The sequence below is a fragment of the Sorghum bicolor genome, chromosome 10, assembly GCF_000003195.3.
Source record: "Sorghum bicolor cultivar BTx623 chromosome 10, Sorghum_bicolor_NCBIv3, whole genome shotgun sequence".
Lineage (NCBI taxonomy): Eukaryota > Viridiplantae > Streptophyta > Magnoliopsida > Poales > Poaceae > Sorghum > Sorghum bicolor.
In genome coordinates, this window is record NC_012879.2 from 27,151,930 (window position 1) to 27,178,026 (window position 26,097).

The 26,097-nt window shown below is 46.0% G+C and overlaps 1 protein-coding gene across 1 annotated transcript in view; it reads left to right on the forward strand.

Moving 5' to 3' along the window:
• LOC8072939 (U-box domain-containing protein 6) overlaps window positions 348–26,097 on the forward strand; it is a 31,464-nt gene continuing 5,714 nt past the window's right edge. The window contains exons 1-4 of the mRNA XM_021449950.1: window positions 348–696; window positions 1,793–1,884; window positions 21,568–21,753; window positions 21,890–21,997. Of these exons, the coding sequence (XP_021305625.1) occupies window positions 1,828–1,884; window positions 21,568–21,753; window positions 21,890–21,997 (351 nt within the window). The 5' untranslated portion in view covers window positions 348–696; window positions 1,793–1,827. The remainder of the gene's footprint in view (window positions 697–1,792; window positions 1,885–21,567; window positions 21,754–21,889; window positions 21,998–26,097) is intronic.

The following is a 26,097-nucleotide window of genomic DNA, read 5'->3' on the forward strand; positions in this document are numbered from 1 at the left end:
CGACTAAATTATAAGAGCTCAAGTATCGAAATGATCGCCAGAGCAATCAAATTTCCAAACTTGATCCCATATAATTCTGGTAGTCAACCAAAATCTTAAAGGATTTCAAACTAACTGAGCAACGTACCAAGATCAAGAAAGTTCAGCACAATACATCAATTGTTACATCATTTCATACAAGTCCGCCAAAACGGCACATATCGGAGTTCACTTTAGTTATTACAACCTAGTAGAAGCAGGCTTTATTATTAAACTTGCTAAGAGGTCGAAAGTCGAGAGTGAATCAGGTTTTTTGCGCCGGCACTGTGGTGGCATCTTTTCTCAAGTGGCGGAGGACGAGAGGGCGACTTCCACGGGAACTTTTCTGAATGATTAATGCAGCTTAGCATGGGCGGCCCGGCATCTGCACTTGCGCACTTGAGCATTTGGAGCTTCCACTCCCTTTCTCAGCGCTTTAACTCCACTCCATTCCATTACCCCACTGACCCTGTCTGTCTAACCAAGCGAGAGAGAGAGAGAAGCTTCCAGTTTTCGTCTACACAGTGCAGCAGTTGACTGCAGGAGCAGCCATCGTTACTGACCTTTGCACTTCCCGATGCGCGGTGCTCTTGCCTCCCATCTTGCTGTTTCCTTTCTGAAATCCAGAGAAAAAGAGGACCGAACGAGGAATCTGCAAGCTTCTTCCTTTGTCCAGAGGTGGGCTTCTTTTTATTTGTTTCTTTTTGAAAAATATTATTGGTGTGTGCTTGGAGTGACGAGCTTTCCTTCCTCTTTTTTCCTTTCTTTGTCCCCAATTTCGTTAGTTCATAGGACAATCGCATGCTTAGGATTGTTTACTGTCACCTGGCGGAACCAGGGGTGGCCAACAGGGGCCGTGGCCTCCCCCAACACTGCAGAAAAAATTTGAGTACCCTTGAAAAATTTTCTATTTATAGCACATCAAACTACCCATTCATCCTTTTTTTCATCGTAGTATTATGACTTTTGGTCATAAATACTAACTACATGTACAAAAAGATCAAAATATTATTAGGATTACACTTATATTTATATTTATCACGCTTAAAGATTCTATTATATTTGTCTAGCTCCCTTAATCAAAATTGCTAGTTCCGCCACTGTTTAATGTTCTCTTGAAGCACGGTAATAGAGCCTCTGCCTTGGTTTTTTGTCGTGTGCTCCAGTAATCATTGTGGAATAATAACAATTAACTTGGAGGGTGTGCTTTCTTAGAAATCAGAAAGATTCCCAGTGGAAACTGGCTCAATCACCCTACTGTTTTGCTCGCCAATTATTCAGTCATGGCAAGGAAATTGGAGTGCTCCAAAAAAAAGGTTTAAGAAATGATAGAGAAATTTTATTTGCGTGTAGTATATATCTATTAAAAAGAGCATTACTTCGTGATAGTTTTAGCATCAGTCGAACTTTCATGAAAATTTGATTTTGAGGAAAGTTCAGTGGACTTTTGCCTTTTGGAATGTGTTTGAGGAGATCCATCTCATTCCACAAGTTTTGGGTGGATTTTGGTGTTTTTTTGAAAGTTTGATTGAGGTGAACAACTCAACTTAGTTCTACACATATGGATTCAGATAGATAGGGTCCTACTTTGGCATCCTCCCTTGACTTCTAAGTTCTAATTATGCACAGTTATTTGCAAATTAATCCTTTCACACTTTTTTTTGAGGAAAGCTTTTCTCTGGAAACAAACATTGAATAAAACCTGAAGGAGTTTAGTTAACTCTATCTTTTTTTGTCCACTGATACCATTGTTTATCCTATGGCTTCCTGACAGTTTGAGAATCCCGTGGTTGCTTCTTCCCTTTGTGAATGGAGAAAAATAATGATGAAGCAAAGGGAACATCTCGGCACAACTCTCATCCAAAGGTATAAATTGGATTTCAATTACATAGATTTACATAATATATGAGCTTAAAACAATTTTCTCGTTGTGTTCCATAGACGCAATATTACAGCCCATATGATTATAGTTCTTGTTCCTATGGACATAAGAAAGTAGACATAAGTTGTTGTTTGACACCTGGTGCAAAATTAAAACTACTGGCTCGGTAAGGACTAAGGAGACATTTGGTTTGTGCCATGGTGTGGTCCACAACATGTGATCCGAAATCAAGCCTATGTCACTGTTTGGTTTGAGTTTTCAGACTGCGTCGTCCTGCATTTTTTTTGAAAGAAATGGCAGGAGCTCTGCATTTCAATTAAGGTAACTGGAAGCTTGTGTCACACAGCAGAGTAACTGGAAGCCCCCAATAAGATAGACGAGCAACCCCTATGAAACAGTTCTTTTTCTAAGGTCTATGTCTTCCTTGATTCTGATGGCCACCTGCAGCGCTGTCTCTGTGGCATTGTTAAAACTTCTCCTATTCCTTCTCTTTCCATAAATTCCAGAAGGTGTAAATCACCAAGCCGTTGAAACTTCTCCGCCCGCTCTAGCCACTGTGCCTGTTGCGTCCTTCCACCAAGAAATGATCTGAGAGGGGGCATGTTGTAGTTGGCTCAGGATGTCTTCAAAGTGCTCCCATGCTAAGATGTGATTCCAAACCGCCATGGCAAAGGAGCATTGTAAGGCCTTGTCTAGTTCGCGAAAAGAAAAGTTTTTGGGTACTGTAGCGCATTTGTAACTATAGCAATTAGTGTCCAATCATGGACTAATTAGGCTTAAAAGATTCGCCTTGCAAAATACATACAAATTGTGCAATTAGTTACTTTTTAATCTATATTTAATGCTCCATGCATGTGTTCAAACATTTAATGTGATGGGGCGAAAAGTTTTTGGGTGGGAACTAAACAGGGCCTAAGCACAGGTGTAGGCCAATTTCCACGGGTCCATTACAGAGTGCGCAGTGGTCTTGATGTGGCCACCCTCTTCTCTGCAAGTTGTCCGCTGTTAGCACTTTCCCATGCATAAGTATCCAGGTAGATACCTTGCACTTGTTCTTAGCATGTGCTTTCCAAATTTGGATGCCCTGGAAGGCAAGGCACCGAAGGATCCAGTGAACTGCATACTGTAAGCTGAGCGGGTGGAGAAAGTGCCATCCGGAGTACATTTTCATGTGATCGAATCCGGAACATCCTGAAGCAAATGCACATCTTGTATCCTGATCCACAGGGAGACAAACTCTTCGACATGGGTGGCTGAGGTGATGCGGCCTATTAGTGAGGGAATCCAATTGTTGTTTCTGAGCTCTTGATCTACCTTTCTGTTCTTGTTGCAATTCTGAAGAGATTGGGTGCCAGATACCTGGGGCCCTCTCCTTCGAGCTAGTTGTTGTGCCAGAAGCATGCCATAGTGCCATCGCCCAAGGTGATTATCGTCGATGCATGAAGGCAGTCAATGTCATTGCAAGGGATGTCCATCCCTAACCAAGGTCTGGAGTCTTTTGTCCATTCCTGCCATAACCATCGGAGACGGCGGGCCCGGCCAAACCTCACAATATCAGGTACTCCAAGGCCCCCAAGGTCCTTTGGCTGCGTGACCGTTGGCCAATTTACCAAGCAGTGACCGCCATTTGTGTTGTCCTCCCATTTCCACAGAAATGCTCTCCTGATTTTGTCAAATTTCCTCCTTGCCCAAGCTGCTAGGGGAAATACTGTAAGGTGGTAGGTTGGTATGACCGATAGAACTGAGGAGATGAACAGAAGACAACCTGCTCTATTTAACCATCTCCCTTTCTAGCCACGCAATCGCTGTCCAATTCGTTCGATGAGCAGTTGGATGTGAACCTTCTGTAACAATCTTATGTGTAGCTGCAGCCCAAGGTATTTGCAAAGGAAAGTACCCCTAGTACCTATGAACGATGATAGCACCATGTCGAGGTCTACATCCTCACACCTGATCAGATGAATTGAACTCTTTTGCAGATTTATTTGGAGGCCTTATAAATTGCCAAATGCCTCTAGGATTGTCTTGATAGCAATGACGTCCTCTTTGATCAGATTAATGAAGATTGCTGCATCATCTACGTATAGGGAAGTTCTCCAATTGGCTGCTGCCAAGGGTAAAGGGGTTATGATCCCTTGTCGGGTTGCCATGTCAAGTAGATGCTGAAGCGGATCCATAACTAGGAGGAAAAGCATGGGAGAGAGAGGATCACCCTGACTGACACCTCTAGCATGGTTGAAGCTGTTATCCTGCTCTCCGTTTAGGATGGTGGAGGAGGCCATTCGGAAAAAGGATAGAGATACATTCCCACCAGCGAGGGCCAAAACCCAGGGCCTGCATAACTTCCAATAAGTATCCCCAATTTACCATGTCAAAGGCTTTATGGATATCAAGCTTCATGAATAGAGCCAGACGTAAGGAAATAGTCGTGTATGCTTCTACTTTTAATGAACACACTTTGGTAGCTTTATACAAGGGAGTCAAGTGGGGGCTAATCTATTGGCAAGCATCTTTGTGAAGATCTTTGTGATGCGGTGGATTTGACTGATGGGTCTGAAGTCAGTGACTCTCAAGGCGTCTGCTTTTTTTAGGAGAAGTATGATGTTTGCCGAGTTCATCAACCCCTCGGCGTTCATGGTGCGCTTTTAGGGCCAATGGTCAGTTAGCCGACTTGGAGGCCGTTGACTTGTTGGCGCTAGAGATCACCACTAGGGGTGGTTCGTACGCCCAATCCGTCACCACCTTGTCCTGTGTGAGGCACATGTACCAATATTTGGTGCTTCCTGTCAGATGATAAGATGCACACCAGAGGTTTTTGATGTAGCCGAAGGTGACTGTAGCCACTGTTGATGCTAGTGTTGCGGCTTCCTTGGTGCAAGTATTTCTAATGTAGATTTGGTCGCTATGGAGATTTTCCCCGAAGGCAGATTGAGATCTGCTATCGGTTGAGGAAACCGTGCGGAGGGTGCTGTTGTTGGTGGTGATCCTCCTTTGTGCACAATCTCTGGAGTGGTGTTGATCTCATGCGTGGAGTTGGTGTCATGCTTGGTGGCCGAGGAGTTTCCATTTGAAGACTCCTTAGATGCATAGATCATCATGTTTAGGCTGTTGTTGCTGTCCTTGGTGTTGTAGTTGTCGACAGCCATGATGTTAAAGGGGTTCTTGCATTTGTGGTTGGTTGTGAAGGGGTCGTCACAGTTGAAGTAGAGGCCCGCTTGGCGTTCCGTCATCTCCATGGAGATGAGGCGCCTGAGAGGGCGTTGTAGATTGATCGGTGGCGATCATAGTGTTGTCATCATAGTTGGTGCTGAGGTAGTCCCTGCCGAAAGCAGTGTTGGATCTGCTATTGGTTGAGGATTGTCGAGGCATTTGAAGAGGTGGCCACACTCCTTCCACTGGTTGGTGATGTCGCGGATGTTGTGGTACTTCTTGGGGCGTGCTGGCTCGCTATTGTTGTGGGGTGCAGCAGGCAGCGAGGGCGCAGTGGCGCTCGGCCACGGCGGGCTGATACTCATGTTGCTGGCGGTGGGAGCCCCATGGTTGTTGATTGGAGCATAGCCATAGTCGACGATGTGGTAAAAGTCGTTCCCCTAGGGAGCGAACCTGTTGTAGTAGATGTTCTTGTTGAAGTTCTCCATGAGTGTGGTTAGGATCAGTTTGGTCTCAGGATACCAAATGTAACACATCTATTGTGAGGGGCTGCTGGGTGTTGACACTTGCTAACACCACTTGAATACTAGGTTGTCATCCCCAGCATGGCACTAGAGTGTACTATGGTATTTATAAGCACACAGATAATCCGCAAGCGCACGGATACAGTTATAGCTTTTACCCGGTTAAAGGTTTTATCGTATCCACAGGGAAACAGGAGAACTGATCTACGCTCTAACTTAACCTAGATAGATAGGTAGGTGTAAATAGGAAAGATGGTTGAATTGAATAAGAACAATATTAAAGGTAAGATAACAATGGGTGATAATATGGGAATAGAGTGTAGAGCAATCTAATATATGGGCGATGGTAGCAGAATAGAGAGGATAACTATGGTTTCTCTACTTCAAAGGGGTATGTCTATGTCTGGGACGAACCACGTGATAAGAATACACCACAAAGGATGCTTATCCATAGGCTGATAAACCCTATCCGTCTTGCTAACAAGAATCGACTATTTCCTCCAATCCTCCCTCGCTCTCCATCTTGCTACTATCTAGATCTACTCTAGTATAGAGATGAGAGGAGAGCTCTCATCTCTAAACCCTAGCTTTTGCTCTGTCTATGAATAATGAATAATGATCAAGGGGTGCCTCCTTCAGGGGCCAGGGGGTCTGGTTATATAGTCCCCTCAAGTGAACCTGGGCCGTCGGATCAAAGCGACATTGATTGAACGATTATTCTTGATTCTTTAGGTCGGTGGAGCATAATCCGCGAAGTTGAACGTGATTGGCCGAAATAGGTGGGCGGGCGCCCTAAGGACTTGGGCGGGCGCCCTGTCCCTGAGCCCTCTCGACTTCTGCTTTATTCCTGTGGCTTCTGGAGTCTTCTAGATGATAGAAAATTGCGCGGCACGTTAATATCTCTATGTAAACCCGACGTGTGGGCCTTTCTTCCATAATTCCTGATAACCCCCTGTAGAAATAAACAAACACCAAAACTCGTAGAATTCTGTCAGATAAAACCCTAAGTCTGGATGTTGGTTGCATTTGGATCCTTTTTTTTATTTATTTGATGATTATATTTGGTACTTAAGGACCGTCAACAACTCCCCCAAGCTTACCTCTTGCTCGTCCCTGAGCAAGGTTGGACTCAAGAGTTTCTGCAGTGGTTTTATGCCTTAAATGTACACTTACGTTTAAACAAGATCTCATCTCTAAGTTAAGGTAAACTGTTAAGATTTAAACTTACTCATATTACCTTCCACCATGGGGCTTGCAACCGTCACTTGTGTCTTGAGCAGTTAAAAGATAGAACGGTCAAGTCAAGCACCATGTCTCTTATTCTTTGATCAACTATAGCTCTGGAGTTTTTGTAGATTTTCAAAATAAAACTCAGAGATTCCTTGTATGACTCTCTCAAATCTCTCTTTTGTGGTATTTCTGGATCCTTACCAAGGTAGTGATGATATACGCCTTCTCTCAAAGTATGTAGTATTTGTGGTATGAGGTATAGTGATATTGCCTTCTCTCTCACCCTACTCTAATAAGGTTTGATACCTGGAGCTCATAGGTGGGAGACAGCTAATACATACTTACAAGACATTTACTGCATAGTCAAACCATGGATCCAAGTCAATAAGTCAAATCAAGATGTCCATGTGTGGCGAATGAATGGTGTATGGTGGTAACAATGGTGGAAGTCTAATTCTACTTTTGCTCTTTTGAGGGGATACATACCTTTCTTGCACTTTGAAGATTTTTTTTGAAGGGAATGAGATGCTCTATATTTTTTTTTCTTTTCTCTCAGGTGGGTATCTTGTACCCCTAATTCTACTGTCGGACACTTGTCCATTTTTACCTCTCGTCTCACTTTTTCTTTTCTTCGAGGTTTCGGACACTTGCCCCTTTTTATTTTCTCGTATTTTTTTCTTTTTTTTTCAGAGCACTCACCCTCCTAGAATAATGTAGCAAGTGGTAGTAACCAAAATATCAAGAGCATTGATTTCACGGGGAATAACAGGGATAGGATAATATTTTTGGCTATTCTCTCCTGGATAGGAGTAGAATAATTTTGGGTGAATCTGGAGATGGAAATGAATGGACGTATGTGGATGCGTACTTCCGGAGTAGAAGCAGCATGTATGAGTGAACGTGTAAGTGGATCTTGTTTTTAACCACATGACAAGCTCCTAAGGGTCTACACAGCTTGACCACACTCAATGCTCATAAGTAGTAAAAAGTAAATGTATGGTTCATAGTCTAATAAGCATGTATATATGGTTGTGGTAGGATTTTAAACTCTCATCATACAGGAACTCATCATGCAACATTTTAAAGATTTTCAAAGATAAAATTCTCCAGAATTCTAGCATCTCTAGGAACAGATAAACAGCAGCTCAACCTTCCCATATCATATCCGTTAACGACTTAGACTTTAGATCAAGTACTCTTCCCACAAGTTTAGGTTTAGAGTAAATCTTAATTCATAACAGTCATGCCTAAACTTGAGAGAGAATTTAATTTTGAGAACTAGTCATGGCAGAGCAACTATTCATCATTTCTATGTGAGAGCTTATCATGAGGGTTCATAGCAAACTTTATTTATTTATTTATTTAGCAAACTAAGCAAATATATATATATATATATGTATATGTATAAGCATAAAATCTTTATTTGGGTTTTTATAATTATACATCTTTTTATTATTTGAGTAAAGTATAAACGCGAGTAAAAACACTTAGCTGGATAAATGGGGGTGCTCTCCCCCAAGCTGGATTTTGACGTAATTTCTTCTGATGTAGCTAGCAGGTGGCGAAGGTGTATTTGAATGTCGGCAACACCCTGACAGCGATTAGGATGTCCTCCGTCTGCTAGTCTTTTTTGATCCTTGAATTCTGTGGAGCTCAAATAGACAACAAAGCTTTGTGGAACTGGTTAAGTGTTAGCATAATAAAATCTCTTAGCCATTATCATGTTGAGCTTTCTCTAATAAATATTACTCTCTTTGGTAGGATCATAAATTTATTTTTATATTTTCATTTCTATAGAACAGGAATATATTTATTTTATTTTTACGCCACCACAGTGAATGTACTTATGGGTTTTATGCCATGAGCATACTCACATGGGGCTTAGTATTTTAAACATTTTTATTTTCTTTTCAAAATAGCATGATTAACTAATAAGTTATTTAAGGAAAGTAAGTAATTAAAGAGAAAAGGGAATGCAGAAAGGATAAATATGGATAACTACCGATTTTACCTTTCGGCGAGGGTTCAATGTTTTAAGTCTTCTGAACAAGACTTCTCACCGTGTTCATTCTTTAGGTGCGTCATTTGATTCAGGTGTGGACCTTGACGTCTGCACCTCTTGATACGGTGTCACCCGTGTTCTTCGTTTGCCCAGCAGTTCGAAGTGCGGCGTTGGCAGTATCTTACTCAGTGTGTTTGTACTCGTAGATGTAGGTCCTTCACTTAGTAGAGTCTGAGAGTTATAAAACTCCTCCATGTTTTGCTCGAAGTGTACCTGCTCATAGAGACAAGGCAAAGATCAAGTGCATGGGTCCTGTTGGTGGAAAACACCAACAGAACCAAAAGTGTAGTTGTTCTTCTCTAACCTTAAGCATAGTGAGCAAGACAAAGTTGATGGATGATAAGTTCATGAGTGTAGTACTTATAACATTTGTCAGATCAGATCGCTCAACCTTATGGAAAGATAATCTATCTATGTATATGTCTTTTTCTTTATATCTCTCAAAGATTGAATATGTAACCTTTTAGCTCATATGATTAGAAGTGTGGGATCATGGAGGTAGTACTAGGAACAAAGATTAAAGGACTAAACATGCCGAATCAGTTGGATTGATTAATTTGGAGTTATAAATCATACATGTTTGTCTCTTTATTTATGTGAACGCTAGAACCAAGGAGAAGCTTATAAAAGTGATAGTCACATATATTAAGATATTACCTTAATTGAAGAGTGATGGTACCATCTTACCTTGTGGAAGCTTCCCATTCGTAGTGGTTGTGTATCGTGTTTGTGGCCCCTCCATGGATCATCTCTTATGAGCTAAGTCTTCCTTGTGTAAATTGTTAAACTTGATGTGTCTCTCTCTTTGTCTCCAATGTGAGTTTATCTCAGGACTTCCCAAGTTGATATTGGAAGTTTTTCTGCTGGGGTTAGTCCGACAGAATATACCAATATCTACTCAAGCAGTTTTTAGTTCAGTAACCAAACTAGACTCTATGTCTAATCAGATTAAGGAAGGCTATTAAACCTAAGCACCATGCTTAATTTAAAAGCCAATGGAAGTATGTCGAGTACTTCCAAACCAACACTTGCTAGTAAATAGACAAAGGTAGCATGACAGCATTTATAGAGATCTACTCAAGTGGAGATGAAGTAGTGTGATTAGTATTTAACAAATTGAGCATGTCTCAAAGGTAGGGACAACCAGCATAGCAACATGGCAAAAGATGTTTTTATGTAAAGTACTCCCCCAAGCTTAAATTTTGCAAAATTCAAGTTTGGATGAATTTAATTCAATGTTGTATGATGATCGGTTGGACATACCTTGTGCTTGTCGTTCATCCGATCTTCTTGCTCCAATCCTAGAAAGGTTAGTGACAAGAATATCCAAATGAATATTTTTACAATTATCCTTATATGCTCAATACACAAGGTAATGTTGTAAATAATTAAAAGCTCATGTTATGATCTGATCAGTGCTTATTTTAGAACACTAAGCTTGTCCTTGGGAAACCATCAATTTATGTCGGCGAAGTGGTTTCCCTTCTAACGCTGACCTATATTAAGATCAACTTAACGAGATCTGCAATATTTATTATAGACATATGCATCGACAACCACCCTTTTAAAGTTTTTATAAATAGAAAGGAAGAGGGGGTTGGAGATTTCAAATGTGGTGATGTTGGAGAGACCAATAGATTGGGAAGATGTTGCATATGAGCATGGAGTAAACAAAGTGGCTATGAAATAAATTGCATGCTCATTAATGTTATCTTCGTCTCCAATCTGAATGTTCAGAGTTTCTCCTGGATTGGTCTCATCTATGTCCTTTTCTGTAGTTGGATGAATCCCATTTTCAAAGGGAGTCAAGAACTCGCCATTTGAAATTGAGCCAAAGTCAGAATCCATTAAGGCTTCTTCCTTATCCATCCATTCTACACATTCTAGCCATTTAGAACTTGTGATCAGGAAAGGGGAGGTGTTAGAATTTTCTATATGGCTTAGCTCTCCTTCACTTGATATGTCATCCTCGACTTCTTCATAAAAGGAACCACGACATTCTCTAAGAGAAACATTATTGCAAGGATTTGAATTATCCCTGCTTGAAGGTCTCTTATGGAACCAGAAGTCTAAACCATCAGTATTTGAAAGATTTAAGGTCGGAATTCCTTCCTCCCTTGGAGAATTTTGGGATATTGATGGTTTATGATCGATAGCTAAAGTTTGGGATTGAAGAGGTTGTGATCTGGCTATCGAAACTTCATTTTCTTGTCTAGGAATTGGTTTTTTCTCTTTCTCAGGTATATAAATGCTAGGAAACTTTCCACTCAATGAATCAATTAAATCCCTAGCTTCACTAGCAGGTAGGTGATAGAAGGATCCTCTAGAGGCTGTATTCAAGGTTTGCTTATTTTCCCTACTAAGGCCCTCAAAAAAGTGAATTAGAAGAACTTCTTCTGGAATAGAAAGCTTTGGGCCAGTGAGAGTAAGGTTAATAAAGCGGTCCCATGATTTGCCAAGAGATTCTACTGTCTAAAAGAAATAATCTCACGCCAAAGTTCCGCCACTTTGGAGATTGGAAAATATTTAAAAAGAAAACTATTATATAACTCCTTCCAATCTCCATGAACACTCCCTACTTTGAGTTTGTACCAATGTCTAGCTTTTTCCGTTAAAGAGAACGGAAAGAGCTTCCATTTAAGAGTCTCATCGGACATGCCTTCTATGCGAAGGAGGTCACAGACTCGATAAAACTCTCTTAGGTGTGTATGGGTTTTCTTCACCTTCTCCTGAGAAAGGTTGTTTTTGAACAAATTCTATGTATTTGGGGTCTATCTCAATACTAGATGCTATGATAGGCTTTGAAGATTTTGGTGGTTCGAGATGTCTGCCCGTAGGTCTATAAAATTCATAGATAGACATGTTTGAATTCATGATAGACCAGAAATCAAGGATTAGATAAGAAGAAAGAATAGCAGAGATAAGGCAAAAGATAAAAGGAAAAGTATATATATATATATGTATATATATATATATTATTTTTTTTAGAAAATGATTAAGCTAGTTCGTAGTCAACTCAGCAACCGTCTCCCCGGCAACGGCGCCAAAAATGCTTGTTGACACTTGCTAACACAACTTGAATACTAGATTGTCATCCCCAGCATGGCACTAGAGTGTACTATGGTATTTATATGCACACAGATAATCCGCAAGCGCACGGATACCGTTGAAGCTTTTACCCGATTAAAGGTTTTATCGTATCCACAGGGAAACGGGAGAACCAACTACGCTCTAACTTAACCAAGATAGATAGATAAGTGTAAATAGGAAAGATGGTAGAATTGAATAAGAACAATATTAAAGATAAGATAACAATGAGTGATAATATGGGAATAGAGAGTAGAGCAATTCTAGTATATGGGCGATGGTAGCAGAATAGAGAGGATAACTATGGTAACTCTACTTCAAAGGGGCATGTCTATGTCTGGGATGAACCACGTGATAAGAATACACCACAAAGGATGCTTATCCATAGGCCGATAAACCCAACCCGTCCTGCTAACAAGAGGTGGACTACAAGGGACCAACGTAACTGTCACCTACGCGGCCTACCACACGATCCAGCTAGACAGGGGATATCCACAAGTAATCTAGGTCTAAGCACCTCGCTTACACCTATACTACAACTCTCACCTATAGCGTCCTATAGATTAAAGTACTCAAAAGAGTTGTGAACCAGAACATACATGATTAGTAATTGCATAATGAATTAGAAGTAGATTACCAGAGTCATCCCATGAGCACGCTTGATTAGAGCTTGATCATGACAAAGTACAACCGGAGGAAGAACCGACAGGCCGGCCTCTCCTCCAATCCTCCCTCGCTCTCCATCTTGCTACTATCTAGATCTACTCTAGTTTAGAGATGAGAGGAGAGCTCTATCTCTAAACCCTAGCTTTTGCTCTGTCTATGCATAATGAATAATGATCAAGGAGTGCCTCCTCCAGGGGCCAGTGGGTCTGGTTATATAGTCCCCTCAAGTGAACCTGGGCCGTCGGATCAAACCGACATTGATTGAACGGTTATTCTTGATCCTTTAGCTCGGTGGAGCATAATCCGCGAAGTTGAATGTGATTGGCCGAAATGGGTGGGCGGGCGCCCTAAGGACTTGGGCGGGCGCCCTGTCCGTGAGCCCTCTCGGCTTCTGCTTTGTTCCCATGGCTTCTGGAGTCTTCTAGATGATTGAAAATTGCACGGCACGTTAATATCTCTATGTAAACCCGACGTGTGGGCCTTTCTTCCATAATTCCTGATAACCCCCTGCAGAAATAAACAAACACCAAAACTCATGGAATTCTGTCAGATAAAACCCTAAGTCTGGGTGTTGGTTGCATTTAGATCATTTTCTTTATTTATTTGATGATTATATTTGGTACTTAAGGACCGTCAACACTAACCAGTCGGGATGATGAACCTCCTTGATGAATCCGGCCGTCAAAAGCTTGTGGATCTCCTTGCATTTCTCCTCGTCGAAGCGACGCAACTGTTGTTTCACTGGCTTGGAACCGACTCGAATTTCCAAGGAGTACTCGGCGACTTCCGTCGGTATGCCTGGCATGTCCGAGGGACTCCATGCAAACATGTCGGCGTTTGCACGGAGAAAGTCGACGAGCACGGCTTCCTATTTGGGGTCGAGGTCAGCGCTGATCGTCAGCACCTTGCCGTCGGAGTTGTCGGGGTCGAGCGGGATCTTCTTCGTTCCTTCTGCCGGTTCGAAGCTGCCCGCGTGTCGTTTGGGCTCTAGAGCTTCTGCGGCCAAGGCCTTGAGCTTCAAGGCAAGCTCGGTGGAGTTCTCAACAGCTTCCCCGTATTCGACGCACTCGACGTCACACTCGTACGCGTGCTCGTAGGAGGAGCTGACGGTGATGACGCCCTTGGGTCCGGGCATCTTCAGCTTCAAGTAGGTGTAGTTGGGGATAGCCATAAACTTGGCGTAACCCGGGCGCCTGATGATGGCGTGGTACGTGCCTCAGAATCCCACCACCTCAAAGGTGAGGGTCTCCTTTCTGAAATTGGCCGCCGTGCCAAAGCAGACCGGCAGGACGATTCGACCTACCGGCAACGCCTTCTTTCCAAGTACGACACCATGGAAGCCGCCAGCGCTTGGTTGGAGCTGCGCCCTGTTGATGCCGAGAAGGTCGAGGGTCTCATGGTAGATGATGTTCAGGCTGCTGCCGCCGTCCATCAACACCTTTGAGAGTCTGGTGTGGACGATGATGGGGTCGATGACGAGCGGGTAGACGCCAGGGGCGACTACCTCGTCGGGGTGGTCGTCTCGATCGAAGGTGATGGGGGTGTTTGACCAATTGAGGTACTGGGGCACTGCCATCCTTGCTGTAAAGACCTCGCGGCGCTCCCTCTTGCGCTGCCTTGCGGTTAGCTGCGTCGAGGGTCCACCGTAGATCATGTAGCAGTCGTGGACGGCTGGGAAACCTTCGTCGTCTTTGTCGTCCCCCTTGTCGCCGTTCTTCTCTTTCTTCTGGTCGTCCCTTTTGAACCCCAGGCCATCGAAGTGCTTCTTCAGCATACGGCAGTCTTCGAGCTTGTGGTTTGCCCCTCCCTTATGGTAAGGGCAGGGCTCCTTTAGCATCTTGTCGAAGATGACTCCTTCAGAGGGGCCTCGAGGTCGTTTACGATCCATGGCGGTGACGAGGTCGTCGTCGAGGGCTTCCCTTTGGAAAGGCTGTGCTTTCTTCTTCTTCTTGTTCTTCTTGGGTCCTTGATTGGGGCCCTCATCGTCATCGGCGGACGACTTGCCTTTGCCCCCTTCGCAGCTGAAGAAAGCTCCGACCGCTTCCTCCCCTGCAGCGTAGTTCGCCACTACGTCCATCAGCTCGTCGACGGTTTGAGAGCGATTCCGGCCTAGCTCCCGCACCAAATCTCGGCTGGTGGTGCCCGAGACAAAGGCTAGGATGACGTCGTGGTCTGGGATGTGCGGTAGCTCGGTGCGCTGCTTTGAGAAGCGTCGAGCATACTCTCGGAGAGTTTCTCCTGACTTCTGCTTGCACTTGCTGAGGTCCCATGAGTTGCCGGGCCGTATGTAGGTGCCTTTGAAGTTAGCTTCGAATACCCTGACCAAATCGACCCAATCGTGGATCTGGTTGGCCGGGAGCTCCTCGAGCCATCTGCGGGCGGTGTCGGAGAGGAAAAGTGGTAGCTGTCGGATGATGGCTCGATCGTCCCCTCGAGCGCCTCCCAGCTGACAGGCTAGTCTGAAGTCTACCAGCCACAACTTTGGCTTGGTCTCGCCGTTGTATTTAGCAATGCTGGTCGGGGGTCGGAACGGGCTGGGCAGCGGCGTGCTGCGGATTGCTCTGCTGAACACCTGAGGGCCCGGCGGTTCCGGGGCCATCCGGTCCTCGTCGCTGTCGTACCGCCCGCCGCGGTGAGCGCTGTAACCGCGCTCTTCTGCGTCCCCATATCGACGGCAACGATTCTCGTCGATGTCGCGTCATGCGTCGTGTCGCCGTTGATGGTCGACAGGGTGGTCGAGAACAAGTGCCGTCTTCTTCCCTCGAGGGGGTGGCTGCTGATGGACCGATACCTCCTTTTCGTTCCGGGCCGGCTCGTCACGCTTCTCCGTGGCCGCTCCTCGACCTCGAGAGGCCGAGCTTTCGGCCTGCTGAACTGCCGCTACCTAGAGTAGAGTCTGCACCTCGTCTCGAATGCGTCGCGCTTGGGAGTTCGATGGTTCGGGCATATTGCATAGCAGCATTGTCGCCGCCACGACGTTCTGGCCCGCTCGAGGGAAACGGCTGACGGGCTGCTCAGGTTCTCCGTCTCCGACGATCTACCGATGTACCTCTTGAGCCCGTCTGCGGACACTTCTGCCAGGCGGGTAAGGCTGATCCTACTCGAGGATCTGTTCAAGCAGAACAAGGCGCTTGCGATCTTCGTCGAGCTTCGCTTTGAGCTCTCGTAGCTACGCAAGTTACGCGGCTCTGTCTTCTTGAGGAGGGGGGTCGACCTGACCGTCGTTCCCAGGCGTCCTGGGGTCCTCTCTTGTTGCAGGGGCTCGACCGCCAGCAATGGCGTCTTGTGTCTCGTCGGTAGTTTCTACTGCCCCATCGATATGGAAGCATTCCCTAGTAGGGTCGTAGCTGTCGGACTCAGAGTCGGAGTCCGGCTTGGCGGCGTAGAAGCATCCACGTCCCTCCTCCAGCAGCCGTTGCCTGAGTGAGGTGATCGTGTATCGCCCAGGCCCTAGGCGACGGAGGCCTCGTACCTGAGAGAAGTTCGGCAGCTCGGACGTCCGTTGCTGTGCTCCAGTGTCGCGTGGGAGGACCATTGGTCTCTCCACGTATGTCTGGGCGTTCGGACAAATCGCCCTGGCGAGCGATGCCGCGACGTGGTCCAAACCGAACGGCAACGCTCTTCTTGGGGCGAATAGCCCGTGTGGAAGTAGCGTTGCGGCGGGCGAGAGTGCGCAGGGCACGCTATCTCCCATCGTCGTCGTGCGATCCTCGTGGCGTTGGGCCGTCATACCCGCGGTTTCGGCGTGCGGGGCTGTCGGCTCCTGTGTCACCTCCTGCCTGGCACGAACTGTCGGTTGTGACGAGGCAGAGGGGTGATGGTGGCGCTGTCCACGCCTCTTCTTGGGCGGGGAGGCGTGGTGGTGAGGACGTCTTGGAGCCCTCAATCGTGCTGGCGCAACGCGAGCTCCTCCTGGTCCTTTGACCGAGAGCAGGATCATGTCATAGCCAAAACCGGTGGACATGAACTCGAGGCTCCCGAACCAAATCACCGTGGAGCGCGGAATCGGCGAAACGAGAGTGGCCATCTGGAAAGGAATGGGAAATCGGCGGAAAACACGTAGGACCCCTACCTGGCGCGCCAACTGTCGATGTTTTCCCCCGGGGGGTCACACCAACGAGTGAAACTTGTATGCGTGCTCCCCTTTCTAGATGGTGATGCAAGAAAAGACACTAAGATTTATCCTGGTTCGGGCAAGAGAAGGCCCTGCGTCCAGCGGGGGGGAGTGTTTGTATTATCTTGCACCTAAGTGCTTGTACAGTGGTGAATACAGGCGTGGTATGAACTGGGATGGAGTAAGGTTGCACTACTACGTATGTCTTGTGTCGTGTTTTTTTTATCCGCTCCCGGACCTCCCTTTTTATAGTTCCAAGGAGAGGTCTAGGGTACATGTATAGGCGACAGAGTAGGGGTCGATAGAGGTATGGCGTGCTGACCTACTCGAGGCCTCCGTACCGGCATGGCCTCGAGCCGTCTTGTCTTGGTACTTTGATGATGATTACGCGTGCCCCTGAATCCCGCTCCTGTGCGCCGTCCTGGACTGGTTTATCTGTTGCACGCTTATACGTCGTGGTAGCAGCTACGTCGGAGTGGTTGAGGTGCTGTCACTCGTCGCCCGATCCTTCCCCAGGAAGGAAACGTGCCTACTCGAGGGTCAGGTGCCGTGTAACGCCTTGCTGGCCAGAGCGCTGACTTTGGGCGTCTCGAGGGGGGTCTTGACTGGACGTTCCGACCCACTCTCTGCGCCCTGCCACGTTCTGGCTTGTTTGGTGGGGAAGGCTGCAAAAAGAACGACAGGATGGGTGCTTGTTCCCTATCACGCTTCCTGTGACTGACGGGTTAGGTGAGAACGCAGCAGGCGCATTAACTGCCCTGGTTCCCGTGCCTGTGTCAGGCGGCGGGCGGCGTCCTTGCGCTCGAGGCCTCCCGATTCGTACGAGCCTATTTCCGTATTCGACGGTAGCCGGCGCTCGAGCCCTAGTCGATTCGCAGGACGCTCTTTCCGTGTTCGTGGCTACGGCCGTCGAGGACCGTGCGTACAACTGGGCGTCGAGTTGGAGGCCTCGACTTTCGTACGGATGCTCTCGATATGCACATTAGTTAGGGTACCCCTTACTGATATCCTCGACATCTACCTCCTTTGTAAATGTGCTAACACCACCAAGTGTCCACCACCAATGTACATGTGTGTTAGCATTTCACTAACATTTTCACCAAAGGAGTTAAGTTAGCACTTTACTAGATCCTAATGCATATGCTCAAGAAATGGACCTAGTAGCACTTGATTCGAGAGATGACCGTGATTTCCCCTCTTGATAGTCGGCTATCTATCCTAAACCCGGTCAAACAATTATCTACTCAACTTAGACCGGTAAAAGCACTATACCTTTGCCTTGATCACTTTACTCCTTGTCTATCACCATGTTCTCTACTTCATGCGTCATCTCTTTATAATCATGTGGCCACCTTTCCATGCCACCTTGCACCTTCATCACATGCGTTGCTATGCCTAACTCAAATTGCATAAACACAAGACATTAGTAACTTGGTGTCATTAATTACCAAAACCAAACTTGGGCTTTCAGCGGCGCGCCATGGCGCGTTGTGGACGGGTTAGTTCTCTGTGGCGCTCAAGTCTTCATGCCAGCATCATCATCACTGGTGCCCATAGTGCTGGAGCTGGCTCACTCTATGGGTCATGGGGGGCATCCAGAAAACCCTCCAGCGGCTGCGTTAACAATTCGCCATCGATCATGATCGCCAGTTAGTGCAGGATTACGTCTGTTCCCATGCAACCTGTCTACGCAACAAGACTGAAACGTTGCACCTAGCAGGCCTCCTGCACCCGCTTGAAGTCCCTTCTCAAGTGTGGTCTGACATCGACATGGATTTCGTCGAAGGTTTTCGGTGCATCCATAGCAAGAGTGTTATTTTGATGGTGGTCGATTGTTTTTCCAAGCACGCTCACTTCATAGCGCTCAGCCACCCATACAATGCTGCTTCTGTTGCTAAGGCCTTCTTCGAAGCGATCGTTCGACTCCATGGTTTTCCTACTTCAATCGTAAGTGATCGTGACCTGGTGTTCACTGGACATGTTTGGTGGGACCTGTTCAATCTGGCTGGAGTCAAGCTGCGCATGAGTATTACATTTCACCCACAGACGAACGACCAATCGGAGATTGTCAACAAGAGCATCATGATGTATTTACGTTGCCTCAATAGGGATTGGCCGCGTGCGTGGCTTGACTGGCTTCCGTGGGCTGAGTATTGCTACAATACGTCGTATCGTCCGGCCTTGAAGGCTACGCCATTTGAGGTGGTGTTTGGTCGTTCACCGTAGACACGGTGGACATTTGCTTCGGGACCAGGATGAGTTTCTACAGGATGTTCGAGAACGCCTTCTTCAAGCACAGGAATATGCCTGACGCCACTATGACAACAAGCACCGTGCGCTCAAGTTCTAGGTTGACGACTGGGTGCTCCTGCGTATTCTTCATCGCCCAGCTCAAACCCTCGTCCTAGGGCCGCGCTGCAAGCTCAGTCCTCGGTACGCGGGTCCCTTCCAGGTGATCGAGCGCATCGGCGAGGTGGCATATTGGCTTCGTCTTCCTAAGGGTGCCCGCATCCATGATGTTTTTCATGTGGGTGTTCTGAAGCCTTTCCATTGTACTCCGCCGATGTTGCTGCCGACTCTTCCACCCCTTCGGCATGGCTGACTGTTGCTCCAGCCTACACGTGCTCTCCAGGCCCAACTGCGTCGCGGCACTTGGGTTGTCCTTGTCCTGTGGGCTGGTCTGGATCAGTCTGAAGCGACATGGGAGCCAGTGGAAGACTTCAAGCTCTTCTTCCCTGACTTTCAGCATGAGGATGAGCTGTTTGTCGAGGCGGGGAGGGATGTTATGGTCGGCAAGAAGTAAGAGCACAGGAGTCGTGGCTGATCAGACCCATGCACAAGTGCGTGGACACGCCTGGCTTGGCCAGCCTAAAAGTCTAGTTGGTTATCAAGTCCTAAATGCTAAGATTTATTTATCTATTTAGTTATTATTATTTACCATGTGTTTCTTAGGATTGCTTGTATAAGTATTGGACTTTGTTAATGAGAAGGATTAGCTTGGGATTGAGATCTTCTATCTCCCTTGGGCACCCAACCCTGTTACCCTCTCTCTATCGCCATCCTCCCTGTTCCACGGCCTAAACCCTAGGCGCCGAGCACGACGCCACCAATTCGTCATCGTGCATTCAAGCCTAGACCACCCATCCACCATCAGTACAATCTTCGGAGCTTAAGCGCTAACAGGAGGGCACTGTTGTGATGGCGGAGGTGCTTTAGTCGCTGCTCAGTGTGGTGGGCTTGCTGCCCTGCACGCATAGGCTTTATGGACAAGGCAACGGTGCGCAGGCACCTGATTGGGTCTCTGTAGATTGCCGCTTGGTGGCTGCCAGTGAGGCAGTGCAGGCACTTCCCCTTTAGGAGCTTGGAGAGGGGAGGATGAGCTGCAGGCGCGTGGGATGGTTGGCATGTTGAATCTTCCGGAGGCTTCAATTCGCGGTGGAGCCACCAGTGTTTCAAGAGCACGCTATACCACGCCCCTTGCTCAGCATCACATGAATCACCGTCTTGTCACCGGAGTCTCGGAAAGGCGCACCGCTATTAGTGCGAGTGGCAGCAGATGTGTCTTCCTCGGACCCGCGGACAGGGCCTGGTGCCGGAGTGCATCTAAAGCAGGGCTTGAGCGGGGGAGGTGGGAGGGGGATTAATGGCAGATGGTTGGGAGGTGGACTGTAGGTATAGGAATTGAAGGCGAAGCTGACGCATCGTGGGGGTGTCGTCATCCACAACGAGCTCAATCAAGCCCACCACTATGGATGTGAGCTGAAGCCGCCGTGTGAGGCTGGAAGGGTAGCTTGGGGCGGCTCGGCGGCGCCGCATCTGGGGTCTTGCGATGGGGCGGTGCGGGGGACGGGGGAGGGGAAGGGGCTAACGGCTCCATTCGAGCTCATCCGGTCTGTAAATGTTGAGTAAATCCAAAAGCTGCTATCGAACTGTGCATCGTCCTGCATTGTATTTTTAGGTTATCATTAGAACCAGGACTGGCCCATCCAGGAAGAAAATCAGCAGATGACAACCCTGGACCGATTCATGCTTTCCAGGCTTCATGGCATCTCCTGAAACCAACTATGCTGTAAAATTACTCACTACAGGAAAATAACAAAGATAAAAGACTCTCAATATTACATTAATAAAAGAGTGAAATGGACCATGGGTTCTTAAACTTTTCCCACATTTTTATCTAGGTGCATGAACTCTCAAATTGATCATCTGGGTCTTTCAACTTTTTTCATGTGGTTCATTCTAAGTTAATTCCATATTGAATCATTGAGTGGGACTCACATTGACCTTTGAGAGTTCATATACCCACTTAGGGTGCATGTCACTCTTAATAAAAGATATGTTTTAGAAAAACTAGGAATAGTAGAGTGAACTTTGTTTAATATTTTGGAAGAGAGTTCAAAATTGAAATGTTTTATTGAAGATATAGCTAATACTATTTAGTCATTTGCTGGTAAATTTATGGTACGATCTTTTTGCTACTCCTATTACAAGTTCACTTTCTTGGAAGTTTCATTTTTAAATCAAGTCCCATTCAAAAGTTGAAGTCTTTCTAATTGCAATATCCAGCCATGCTTTGTAATGTTAAATATTTGTAGCATGACATTTAGTAATTACTATTTGTATTTTATGCATCAATTCCATTAACTTTGGGTCCAGTTTGGTGCTTTATTGTTTTGGGCACATGTTGAACTTGGACTTTGTATTTCGAAACAAAGAGAACTTAGTAATGTCTTAATTTTTGTTGGCTTCTTGTGCAAAATATGATTCTTGATTTGTTCTCTATATATTGTCACATTGATTATATTAATACTTTATTACTTTCCTACTCTGTTAGGTTCACAGCAAAATGTGCAATGAGTTGACTTTGATGCTGGATAAGGTTTCCTCTATTCTTCCATCAATAGAAGCTGCTCAACCAGGATGCAAAGCAGGTGTAGAGGAACTATGCAACCTATACAACATAGTTGGCAAAGGGAAACTCATAATCCAGAATTGCATTGAATGTAGCAGTCTTTACTTGGTATGATATTCCATTTCCTTGATATAATAGATCTGTTATGAGTTGCATTCTGTTGTATCTCATTAGTACAAATTTAGGCACCTTTTGAGTGACTGTTAAAAGGCTTTTCTAATTTTTTAATATGCTTATATTTCAGGCTATTACTAGTGAAGCGACTGCAATGCGGTGTGAAAGGATAAGGAACTCGTTGAGGCGGAGCTTGTTCCTAATACAGAACATGGTTGAACAATTGTTAGCTAATGAGGTTAGTTTTGTGTACCAAATTATATTACATGAGCTGAAACAACAATTCTAGGTGAACAAATCTTTTGCAATTCTTTGTGAAAAGGTTTACGGTGTCAACTTTTATTTAAGTGAAAGCACATTCTCTGTGAGTAGCCATTTATTAGAAAAGCAATCAAGCATCCTTAATCTAATTGCATATAGGTGAACCTCGTAGCATGGCACTGAATGTATACGAAGATGTTCGATAAAAGTTGTCACCTGATCATAATTGTATTTTGTAAACATAGAAAACCTGTATTTTAATAATTTATCATATTTTTCAGCTTTACACAATCTCAACTAAAGATGCATCAGACCAAACTAACTGTAGAAAGGTATGGTAGGGTAAATACACCGCACGCCCAATGGGGGGTTGGCCTTTCATTATATAGCCTGAACGGCTTGGAGTACAAGCCTGGTTGGCTTGGGGCACAAGTCGCGTACAACACAATACTATGAGTTAGCTATACATATATAATATATATCTATGTATAACTCTAATACCCGCCCTTAGTCATAGCAGGAGAATCTCGGACGCAAAGACTAGTCCTAAAATCAGTAAACAACTATACAAGTAAGCCTTTGGTCATGATGTCCGCAAACTGGTGCGACGAGGGGACATGGAGCACTCGGACCTGACCTAGAGCAACCTTGTCACGGACAAAGTAAATGTCAATCTCAATATGTTTCGTGCGCTGATGATGAATAGGATCCTGGTCATGTATACTACGCTGACATTGTCACAGTAAACAATCTTCGCCAAAGGGAGCGGAGTGTGTAGCTCTTGGAGTACCTGACGAAGCCAACATGTCTCTGCAACAGTGTGTGCTACAACCTTGTATTCCACCATGTAGCTCCTGGAGTACCTGACGAAGCCAACATGTCTCTGCAACAGCGTGTGCTACAGCCCTGTATTCCGCCTCAGCGTTAGAGCAAGAGACAGTGGTCTACCGTTTAGAACACCAAGACACCAAGTTATCACCAAGATAGACACAATATCCAAAAGTCAAGCGTCGAGAGTCTGGACAACCAGCCCAGTCAGCATCCGAGTTGTAGGCAGTGAGACTATCAATCGGTCCAGCATTGAGAGAAAGACCAGTAGACTGTGTGCCCATGACATAACGAAGAATCCTCTAAAGTAATGCAAGATGAGGTTCCCGGAGATAATGCATAAACAGACATAGTTGTTGAACAACATATGCAATGTTAGGACGAGTTAGTGTCAACTGTCAAGTACTAGAGAGCACAAGCGAGGCTGCGATATTGTGTCGGATCAGCAACAGGAGATCCATCGGCAGCAGAAAGCTTCATACGGGCATCAACAGGAGTAGCTGTAGGGTGACATTCAGATATGTCAGCACACTGTAGAAGATCGGTTGCGTACTGTCTTTGAGGCAGAAAGACACCGCTGGCAGATCTAGTGACAGAAATCCCAAGAAAATGATGAAGTTCTCCTAAATCCATCATAGCAAGCTCAGAATGAAGTCGCTCCATGATATTACAAAGAAGGGCTGGCGATGAGGCAGTCAGGACGATGTCATCAACATATAGTAACAAGTAAGCAGTGTTGGAGGCATCTTTGTACACAAACAGCGACGAATCAGACACTGAAGTGACAAATCCCAGAGACCGGATGAAGGATGCAAAACGCTAGTGCCAGGCTCGAGGTGCTTGCTTGAGGCCATATAGAGATTTCAGAAGGAGACAAACATGATCTGGGGCAGTAGGATCAACAAAACCAGGGGGCTGCTGATAGTAAACAATCTCATCGAGATGACCATGAAGAAACACATTCTTAACATCCTGTTGATGAATAGGCCAAGAACGAGAAGTTGCAATACTTAGAGCAACCCGAATCATGGCAGGTTTAACAACCAGACTGAAAGTTTCGTCGTAGTCAATGCCTTACCTCTGAGAAAAAACCACGGACAACCCAACGGGCTTTGTGGTGAATAAGAGACCCGTCTGAGTGATACTTATGCTTGAAAATCCACTTGCCTGAGACGATGTTGGCACCGGGTGGTTGAGGAACAAGACGCCAAGTGCCATTGTCAATTAGAGCTTTGTATTCATCAGTGGTGAAGCTAGAGTAAATTATAGGGGGGTGCACTTGCCTTGTGAGTGCATAAAGATGGTTTGTAGGGGGTGCATATATAGTGAAATTTTAACCAAATCTATTGTTTTTGAATTTTTGGGGGGTGCATTTGCACCCCCTATGAGCAACGCAGCTCCGCCCTTGGTATTCATCCACCATCGCAGCACACAAGTTCGGATCAGCAAGAGCACTGCGATAATTTGCAGGAAGTGGCGAAGCTGTCGTGGCCGAGAAACCCAAGTGCTGAATCGGCGAAGGAAGAGTCCCACTCTGCTGGCGAGTGATTGGGCGCAAGATGGCATCATCCGGCGGTGGAGCTGGTGCAGAAACCGCAGCAGGAGAAGAGCTGGTCGGCTCTAGTGCTACAGCCGGAGCACTGGAGGGCGATGGACCAGGACGGCGCCGGCTGTAATACCGCGTGATCGGCGGGCGAGCGCCGAGAACTCTAGCTGTTCCTCCAGCTGGGCGCGGTAGAGGCCCGACGGCAGCACAGGGCTGCCTGGAAGGAGACGGTGCACCAAACACCGCCTAGGCAGCAGCAGTCGTGGAAGTACCGAGGGCCGAGAGCACTGGACCGAGCCAAAGAATGGCCGGATCCTGCTCTAGACTGTCATCATGCACGACACGTAGAGAAGACTGGCTGGCGGTGACCATGGGTGCTGGTAGAGGCGCCGATAGTCGATCCTGCAACAGAAAATCAAGAGACTCCGTAGGTGGTTTGGCAGCCGCAAATGGAAAGTAAGACTCCTCAAAAACTACATATCAGGAAACGATCAATTTGCAAGTGGAAAGATCGAGGCATCGGTAACCCTTCTGGGAGGAGGGATAGCCGAGGAAGACACATGTAGAGGAGCGAGGGGCAAGCTTGTGAGGTTTCATGGCACTAAGGTTGGGGTAGCAAAGACAACCAAAAACTCGAAGAGAGGAAAAATCTGGCATCTTGTGATAGAGTAGATGATGAGGAATACCACTAAGGGTGGAGGAAGATGGATGCCTGTTTAGCAGATAAACAACAGTGGCCAAGGCCTCGGCCCAGTATTGCGGTGGCATAGCAGCGTGCAGCAGAAGAGTGCGAGCAATATTGTTGAGGGTGCGTTACATCCGTTCAGCTTTGCTGTTTTGGGCTGACGTGTAAGGGCACGAGGTGCGAAGTAGGATACCGCGAGTACTAAGAAACATAGAGGTGGTGTTATTAATGGACTCTGCCATTATCCACCTAAAACACTTGATGGGCAAGTTGAACTGGGTGTGAGCATAGGAAACAAAATTGACAAGCTGAGTATGCACGTCTGATTTATGCCAAAGAGGAAATGACCAGCAATAATGACTATAATCATCCACAAGCACAGTGAATAAGTGCAAAGGGAACTGGCGAATGTGATGAAGAACTAGTGAATGGCAAACGAGCATGTTTACCAAGTTGACAGGCGTGGCAAACAACACGATCTAAGTTATTACATGAAATAGCTGAAATTTTATTGAGACGAGCTAGGGAAGCAAGTGTAGGATGACCAAGACAGGAGTGCCACAAGGATGACGGAACAGCAACATGACAGGTGGCTGTGGGTGAATGGATGATGAAAGGGTGTAGAGGTCCCCTCCATTATTGCAGCGTAGAATCACGTTCCCGGTCTGGAGATCCTTGACACAAAAACCATAGGCGTCAAACTCAATAGAACAGTTACTGTCACGAGTAAATTGATGAACTAAAAGGAGTTGTGAACAAGATGTGGAGCAACAAGAACATTATTGAGTTTGAAAAGTTGATCAGCTATAGGAATAATAGAAGTGCCATGACTAGAGACTGGGATAGATGCCCCATTGCCAACTGTGATGAAGGACGACAAATGAGGGAGACAGGAAAGAAGTATACCATCATTGGCGCACATGTGATAGGTCGCGCCAGTGTCGAGGACCCAGAGACTTGGTCCAGCGCCGCCTTGAAGTGCCATCTGGTTTAGTGAAGCGATGAGGGCACCATGATC